This window comes from Cucumis sativus, chromosome 3 (assembly GCF_000004075.3).
Source record: "Cucumis sativus cultivar 9930 chromosome 3, Cucumber_9930_V3, whole genome shotgun sequence".
NCBI classification, from domain to species: domain Eukaryota; kingdom Viridiplantae; phylum Streptophyta; class Magnoliopsida; order Cucurbitales; family Cucurbitaceae; genus Cucumis; species Cucumis sativus.
The window spans coordinates 20344599-20353440 of NC_026657.2; the positions used below are offsets into that span (position 1 = coordinate 20344599).

At 32.9% G+C, this 8842-nt stretch overlaps 1 protein-coding gene across 2 annotated transcripts; it reads right to left on the reverse strand.

Annotated features, from left to right (window-relative positions):
• Window positions 1-77: 77 nt before the first annotated feature.
• LOC101215636 (kinesin-like protein KIN-14N) lies at window positions 78-5472 on the reverse strand. Of its 2 annotated transcripts, none has more exons than XM_011653161.2 (16): window positions 4361-5472; window positions 4056-4200; window positions 3833-3942; window positions 3637-3756; window positions 3379-3561; window positions 3079-3288; window positions 2882-2956; window positions 2651-2797; window positions 2432-2570; window positions 2206-2315; window positions 1786-1947; window positions 1464-1681; window positions 905-986; window positions 703-807; window positions 511-615; window positions 78-372 (listed from the first exon to the last, which is right to left on the reverse strand). In XM_011653161.2, the coding sequence occupies exons 1-16, from the start codon at window positions 4577-4579 to the stop codon at window positions 217-219; spliced, it is 2286 nt and encodes a 761-aa protein (XP_011651463.1). In that variant the 5' UTR covers window positions 4580-5472; the 3' UTR covers window positions 78-216. The 2 variants fall into 2 exon arrangements, with proteins under 2 accessions (XP_011651463.1, XP_004151963.1); XM_004151915.3 differs by having other exon boundaries at window positions 4388-4579.
• Between the last annotated feature and the right edge of the window lie 3370 nt (window positions 5473-8842).

Here is an 8842-nt window from a genome sequence, read left to right on the forward strand (position 1 = left end):
TTATAAGGAAATGAAGACAGATAATTTGCTGCATGCTTGGCACAGTTAAAGAGGCTTAATTGTAAACAGAGTGAAGAGAAACAAAAAAATATTACTTTCATTGATACAATCAGATCTCTTTTGCTATACATAACTAAGCCTAAGTCAGAATCATTCTCATATTTCATTATCAAATAGTTGATTTGCCAATGTATGGGCAATGTTTGAGCATAAATCTTAAGGTCGTGTATTGGTTAAACGCCGAGGAGTACCGATCTCGCAAGCATTGACCCGGGCAGCAAAGCGAAGCGAGCAGAGTGATTCATTGGCCGAGGAGGAATCAGGAGAGATATTTACAAACATCAACGTCTTTGAATCCCCACCGAGACATGGCTGTTTAACCATCCATATTGAGAATTAGAACGATCATATGCATGTCAAATAGAAGAGTCCAGACGAGAAGTTGGCTTTCTTAATAAAGTTGAGAGAAGAGAACTTATGAATAACTAATAGTAATCATTGAACAAGTACCTGAAGAAGATAGGTAAGCTTTGAGTTTCTAAATGGAACATGCTCTTCCTTCTTTGCCAAAGCAAATATAACATCACTTAGAGATGATAAACTTCTATTTATGGCCTGATTGCAAAGTAAAATAAAGGATTAAGAGCATATTTTGCATAATGAACAAATTAAAACAAAAATATAATAGTAGTGATCAATTACTTGGGTTTCTTTCAGTCGATCTCCAGTCGACCCACTCTTGGAAAGACGTTCGCTTCCAGCAAGATCTATTAAATTCAAAATCCCTTGTACTTGTTGATCGGTACTCTAGCAAATACAAAAACTTTAGAAGTGAGTCTATGGATGGCAACGTAGCAGTAGAAAGGAACCATATTCAAAATATAAATGGCCAACCATTTCCTACCTCATTGATACCGGATATTTTGAGAGTAAACACAAAATGACTTCTTGATGATTGCTCGTTCATTTGAGTTTTTCCAACAGATCTAAGGGGAAAATAAAAGTAATGATGTATTTTATGATTTGAGAGGTTTGGCGTCGATATCATGATGAAGATGTATAATAAGCAATGGTTTAATAAAAAAATAAGGCTCTGACCAAAAAGCATACATAGAAAAACCAAGCATTGAACATTGCAGATTAAGATCACTATGTAAGGACACTAATAGAGGTTCATGGGTAGTAGTATAAAACTAGTAAGGATACAAGGGTAATTAGCTAGAGAGTTTCTTCGTGTAATTAGTATGAATATAGAGCGAAGGATTAAGGGATGGCTGACAATTGTAGAGTGATTTAGGATTCGAGTAGTATACTCAAGAGAGGGGAGGTTTCAAGTGCCTTATATGTTGTTTATTTTTTTACCTTTACATTTCAACATCTTTCAATTCTTGATTATTGTTATGTGGTACCACCTAACACACTAGTGAGAGTCCAGATGAATGCAATGAGGAAATTAATGATACCTGCTCCGAGAAGCTTGCTCTAATAGAAATGAGACCTCCCTTGCGCTACGAACATCAACAACTGTAAGATCAGAAACTAGGGTGTTTCCACTTGCATCGTGTTTGATTGAGTACGGTTTTATAGGAGAACCATTTTCTGCTCGTAGCACATCTGAAGCTGATCGATTTGTTGATAGTAAATCACGGATCGTTTCATTGTATATTTCCAACATTGACACCTAGAAGATGTTGAGAAGTTCAAAAATGTCTGAGAACATGAGAACAGAACGGAAGAGATACATATAATAGGTAGAAAAACATAAAACTTCAACTTCCCTCTCACCTGCATTTCATATTTCCAACCCTGAGGTTGAAGAGATTGCCTAGTTTGAAATATTTGTTCCAACGATCGAGGTATCAGTCCCTTCTCCTCTAGGAGCCCTGGTCTACCCATCATCGTATAGGTTTTTCCCGAACCAGTCTGACCATAGGCGAATATACAAACCTAAAAGTAGAACTCACAAATGAACTTCAAAACAGTCTGATGAAATAACTCAGTTGTCCTATCTTGAATTAATATCCCGGAAATAACTCTTTTAACAGAGCAGAATACATGTTTACACGTCTACATGTCATATCCATTGTTTTCATAGATCATTCAAGTTACCTTTTTTTCATCTTGTCAAAATTGGATAGATATTCCTAGGATTGTTCTCGAAAATCGGCTAAAATATAAAAATAATTACTTGGTGCTATGTATTACCTTGTAACCATCAAGGGCGCTTTGTACAAGCTGGGAAATTTCTACAAAGACGTCTTCCTGTGTCGCTTCTGGTGAGAAAACCTTGTCATATGTGAAAGAATGTCTTTGCCCTGACAATAAGTAAACAAGGTGGAAGGTGAATCATTCAATATCACATTTGAATAAAGAGAGCTAGCGGGAAATGTATCACATGGAAATAATTGAAAAACTTGAATAACAAGAATACCATTTTGCACCAGATCAATTCCTCGTCCAAGTGATTCCACTGATGATGGATAGGTGATAAAATTTCCTTCAGGACTAGAGCGTTCATCAGGTAACAGAGGCCGCACTCGACAAAATACACGAATGTTCCCTTTTAATTCCTGTATTACAAGAGCAAAAAGGCCCTGTGAACAACAAGAAGATGGTGGTTAATGTAATGTGTGAACAACAACAGCATTACCAAGATAGTATTATGCAATTTTTTCCGAAGCTTCTCTCCTTCCATAAGCTTATTTTCTGCATCTGCAAGTCGCTGTTGTAAATCGAGAACAAGTCTCTTTTGATCTTCAAATTCATGCATTGTCTCCATTGCAGTTAGATCAGAGACCTAGCATGAGAAAAACATGTCAAAAGATTTACACTTCGCTGCTTGAATTGCAAAACCCACTTGATATCTGTAGTTTATCATCACCTGCAGCTTGTTCTCTGCAGCAGCTAGATGATTTTGCAATGCCCTTAGCTCAAAACTTTGAGAAGAACATGTTGCCTGCAAAAGAACTTCAAGATTATTAAAGGGTTTCTGAGTACATGACAAGTTTTAAGATCTTTACAAATAATATACAAAAAAAATAAAATAAAAAAGGGATCGATGAAGGTCAATGTAAAAACCTCTAATTCATTTGTTTTTGCCTTCATTTCATCCAACTCCTCACAGTACTTTCCTGCAGACTCTCTGCACTTCTCTACTTCATCTGACAAAGTCTGAACCAGAGATAGTTGACGATCTCTATCATCTCTAACCTGTTGTATTTCTCTTCTTAAACATGTAACTTCATTCACCATCGCATCCTTCTGCTTTACTGCCTCATCTTGAGATGCCTATAATCACAATCCAGACATTGATGAGTCTCACCAGACCAATATTCACCAGTAAGAATGCATGATGACTCTTAGCAGAAAGAAACTCACTTTAGAAAGAGCAAGTTCGCCCTTGATCATGCTGAGGTCCTCCACCACAGCAGCTTTTTCTTTCTCTACACGCTTAAGGTCATCCTCTGCGGTTGAAAGCTCTGTATGAAGTTTGCCATTATATTCCTGTAAACTTGTAATATAATCCTGTAACCGCTTGTACATTTCATTAAGAGACGATATCTGCAGAATTCCCACAAGTCAATGTCAAAACATATGTTGTGTTTAGTATATTGATCAATTCTATTTCAATTTTACCTTTTGATTTGCACTTGAGAGTTCACGTTGAGCCCTTGCAAGCTCCTCGGAGATTGAAGCCTGTGACCTCTCCATAATCAACCTAGCCTCTTTCTCCTTGGTGAGAGATTCTACTGCAGCCTAGGAGTGATGATCAAATTCTAAGTAACACACCAAGACCTCCAATCTATTAAAACTTTTAAACTCGGAAGCTTACCAACTTATCTGATTCTTCTTTTGTAAATTTCTCTAGCAAAAAAGCATTGTTCTTTCTAAGTTCCACAATGAGAGAATTCAATTCTTCCTCTTTCTTCTTCACTATCATTTCTATTGAACAGGAAAATACAGAGAATAAAAAAAAGAAGGGTCAATGAAAATGAAGAAACTAGGCTCGATAAATTATATCCAATACCAAGAAAGACATGAGATCTTGGAGATACCCATTTCACTGCACTTGATCTCAGAAGATTCCAACTCATCTTGTAACTTCTTCTGCTCTAATAAGTAGCTATATTCAAGCTCTTGAAACCATCTGATGCATAGTTTAAGCTTTTTAATGTATTCCACCATGTTGTCACATTTTTCCTGAAAGCCACAGAATGGTCTCATCAAAATGCAATTGCCACGAAAGTTTCAAATTCCAACAACCTGATCTAACATTTTGACTATCAGCTAATGTAAAGAAAGCAAGGAAAAAAAATAACCAACCGTAGAAAAAAAGAAAATGGTCTCAGCTCTGAATTACCTTAACTGCTGAAAAGGAGGGACTGACCTTAAGATTAAACCTGTCCTTCCTTTTAAGCTTCTCGTTCAACAAAGCCTCAACATCTTCTTTACTGAACTCAATGACACCGCAATCGGAGCCCGCAATGCTGGTTGGGGTACTTGTAAGACAAAGTTCCTGTCCACCATTAACCATTGAGAAGGACAAGCGAGACCTTCCATTAGTTGGAGTTCCAACCATTGTGGCCTCTAATTACTCAAACCCCTCAATCTATAAAGCCCAGTTCATCACCAATACCCTTCTTTCAAAAGAGAAAACAAAGAGCTGATGGATCATAATCCAAACCAAAAGTGGGAAAAAACAAGAAACCCAGAACAGGGAAATTGCTCAAATCTTCTATAAAACCCAGTGCCCTTCTTACAAGAGAGAAAACAGAGAGCTGATGGGTTATAATCCAAACCCAAAAGAGAAAAAAACCAAAAAAAAAAAAAACATACACATACAAAAAAACAAGAAACCCAGAACAGGGAAAATGCTCAAATCTTGCAAAATGGAAGGAAAGACTGAATCTAAGACATGGGGAGAGGGAATGAAGCCAAAAGAAACAGCAAACACAGAAAAAACAATATAATATTTGAGGAAGAAGGAGAGGCAAAAAAGAGTTTAAGCATGTAGTTGTGGGGCCATTGATTGCATTTAAAGCTAACGATTATGTATATGTAATGTAGCCGCTTGCTTGAACGAGCAGGAAAGATTGATGAGCTCCCACTCCCAGAGAGAGAAAAGAAGAGGGATTACATGAAATGTACAGAAATTAGAAATGAAAAAATGGAGTTATGGGGAGCAAAGATTTGAAGTGTAAGTTGGTAAAAAAAAAAAAAAACCAGAAAGAGGGATTTTGTGGGTTTGTGGGTGGAAAAATGAAGGTGGGAGTGGGGATTTTGGAGTTTACGAGCAGAGATTTTAATGGGTTATTTTTGTTTGGTAGAGAAAAGCACGGATTCCTGGCTTTGTTATTTTACTGTTATCAACGAAGGAGTGTGAAATTTTTTGAAATGGGGTTTTGGGGAATCAGATGGGAACCATGTGACTTGTTCTTTAGTAAGATGAAGATCATGAAGCCACGTTTGTTCTTGGCCCTTTCTCTCTCTCTCTCTCTCTTTCTGATCCTATAAATCCATTTCAACAGATCTCTCAAAAATAATTATAACAACAAAATGAAATCTTTGTTTGGATAAACATTTGAGCTAAATATATAGTATATTATAGCTTAGTGTTTCCCATGTTTTTCTAGTTTATTATTTTTTTTTCAAAATAAAAATTATGAGTTCAACTATGGTTGAGTTATTGTTCAATTATCTAGCTTTACAGTCTTGATTAGTGTTTTTATTTGTTGAACTACTTTAAGATGAGTTTTAGAATCACAATTAATGTTTTTATTTATTGAAGTGTGTTATTAACTTGTGTGTTGGAGAGGATAACATTCTTATGTTTTTAACGTAAAAATTCAATTTTTATTTTAGAATTTTTATTACATAAATGTTCCAACTTTTATTTTATTTTTTAAATATCAACCGAAGATCAAATCATTGACTTTTTAGATGATAATTAGTGTTTTACATATTATGTTATGTTATCAAATATGTTAAGAATAGTGAAGAGCTAATTAAAACTTTGAGCTCATAACCTTTCCAACTTTTATCTATTAATTAGACTCTAATTATCATTATACGAAGATTAAATCTTTGAATATAATCCCCATAAAACCTTTCAAAATTTATCAATACTGTAAAGACAAGACAAAATTGAAACTTTTAAGAGAGGAAGAACCAAAGTGATAATAGTCGGAATGATAGAACTACTAAAAGTGTTACGTGTACTAAACTTTTATTATTATTATTATTGTTGGCCATTCAAAGAAAAAAGGGAGGTTGGTGCCTAAATTTATGTGGGAGAGGGGATTTTTAAAATTTAAAAATAGTGTTTGGTTGGTTAATAATAATAATAAATAGTGTAAAAGGTGAGAAGTGGATGAGGAAAATAATATGTGTAGGCATTGTAATTAATAAATGAGAAAAATAAATATGGTTGCAACTGAAAAGACAATATCACCTGAAAAGAAAAGAAAAGAAAAGAAAAATCAGTAAAATAGTATATGAAAGACAAAACATGACCATCTCTATTCTTTTCTTGCTTTCCCCCCTCACCTAATAATTGAATCACCAAATTTTATGAAAATTACAAAATATATATAAAGTAATTATGATCACTAATCTTATTATTATTATTATTATTATAATTGATGAGATTTGACAAAAAGGCTGCCACTAATGAGATTAATTAATAATGTTTGAATGTATTGATTAAATAAATAATTACTTTATTTCATTTGCGTCCATCGGAGGTCAAGAATTTTTCACTTTTATTTTGGAAAATTCTCTATCATCCAATGGTGGTGGAAGCAGTTGGTTGGTATCTCAATTCATTTTTTGGTGCTCTTCCCTGTCTTTTCATTTACAATCCTTTTTGGAGCCTTCTCCTTTACCCCATCTCTCTCTCTCTCTCTCTCTCTATTCATTTGGGATGTTTACTAAGTTGAATCCCATATATTCACCTCCATTCCATTTTCATCTCCTTTCCTCACTCTCTACTTCCCACCTAATCCTTTCCATACCTACACGTACGCTGATATTTTTCGAGTAACGTCTCCTAACCATCTTCCTACATCAATGGATACCTTTTGTCTCAAACACTTTAATACTTTTTCACTTACTTTTACGGTCACTAGTCTATCATTCTTAGAGTGACAAACTAGAAACTGTAGTTAGAACATCTGCTTACTAATCCACTTTTATTTTACATGCAATTGAATGATTTTCTTATAATTTTAAATCAAATTGACACTTAAAAAAATCAAAGACATTTTAACAAACACTCCTAATTTGTATTTAGAATTTTTAAAATTTATCTATTTATGTATAGTTTAACTAAATTTTGTTAGATGGTAAACAGGTTATATCAATTTTAATCCCTAATTTTTCAGTTTTACAAGTTTATACCTTAAACTTTAATAATGGCATATTTATATTCTATTAAGTTTGATGTTTATATTGATTAGATTGAAAATTTAAAGTTCAAATTCATTTAATTTATCAAAATTGAGGTTTAAATGGATGAAATTGAAAATTTATGACGAAAATTGATACAATTTTTCAAGTAGTTCAAGATGAAAACGGTTTTTTTCCCTTAACGTTTCATGAGTTGAATGAGTTTGTAGATTAACTTAATTAAATTAGGACTTGATTAATTATTTTAGAACTATATTTTAATTTTTTAAATAAATTATTCTCGTAATAACCAATTCAACTGAAATGTTTTGGGGTTGAGTTCATTAGAATTTATTATTTAATAAGAGCCATTACAATTAAGTTGATATAAAAAGTATTTCAACTAATTTGAACATTTGAATAGTGTATCCACTCATTTTTGTCCAACTTTATTTAAATTTAATTCAATTTTTAATTGAAGATTAATTTTTACTTTAATTTGGTTGTCTTTTAATTTTGTGACCAACTTCGAACAAAAATGTTATTTAATTACTTTTAAAGTTTTGTGGTTTGTTTGGTTAGAGTAACTAAACCAATTAGTTAGTGTAACTAAAGGTAGATGGAGAATTACTCAATATAGTAACTTTTTGAAATTGGTTTTGTTAATAAAGACTTCCTGCCATTTTGATATGATGCTAATGTTGGTATTATTTTTAAATTTAAAAAAAAAACTACATTTTGAAATTTTAGTCATTTGAAGAAATGATTTTGACTATAAATAATCTCTTTTTCATCCATAAGGATAAAAAAATAACCCTAAATTTTTACAAACTTCTCATTTTCTCTTGTTCGTCTAAATCTCTAACCTCCATATTCTTACTTCTCTTAACTTTTGTATCTTCTTCGGAAAAACATAAATAAAAAGATCTACAAAATTCATTTTATTTTCTCTTCTAACAACCCATAAATCTTCATCTTTCTCCCAGAAACTTCATACAATGCCAAGAATACAACACATACAAAAAAAAAACTCAACTTAGTTGGAGGTGTATGGTAAGACTTTGGTCCCAATGATCCACATTTCAAACAACAAATGAGTTTAGTGCGTTGAATTTCAATATTTCTTTCTTTTCTCTTTTCTTCTATCTTTTTCTTATTATTTATATTTTCCTTCAAAGCCTTTATTCTTTTATATATATATTCTCATTATTCTGATTGTTATATTTATCTTTCTTACTATTTCTTAAGATTGAGTAGAATGTCAAAGACATTCACGGGGATTGATCGTTGATCTTATATTGATATAGTGTTCAAATCTTGGATTAAGGAGACTTGTTTTTGCCTTGAAAACTTTGATTTTAACACAATTTCTGTCTAATTCAATTGTTAAGATTGAATTCATATTTATTCATTTGGGAATTTAATTTGTGAGAATTAAGAGTTACCAAAAGGTTTT

Excerpts from the sequence above, each read along its gene's own strand:
- LOC101215636 (XM_011653161.2), bottom strand. The coding sequence starts at position 4,579 with ATGGTTGGAACTCCAACTAATGGAAGGTCTCGCTTGTCCTTCTCAATG. Across the intron at positions 2,316-2,431 it reads AATTGATCTGGTGCAAAATG|GGCAAAGACATTCTTTCACA; the intron begins GTATTCTTGTTA and ends ACTTATTGTCAG. Across the intron at positions 987-1,463 it reads GAGCAAGCTTCTCGGAGCAG|ATCTGTTGGAAAAACTCAAA; the intron begins GTATCATTAATT and ends TTTTCCCCTTAG.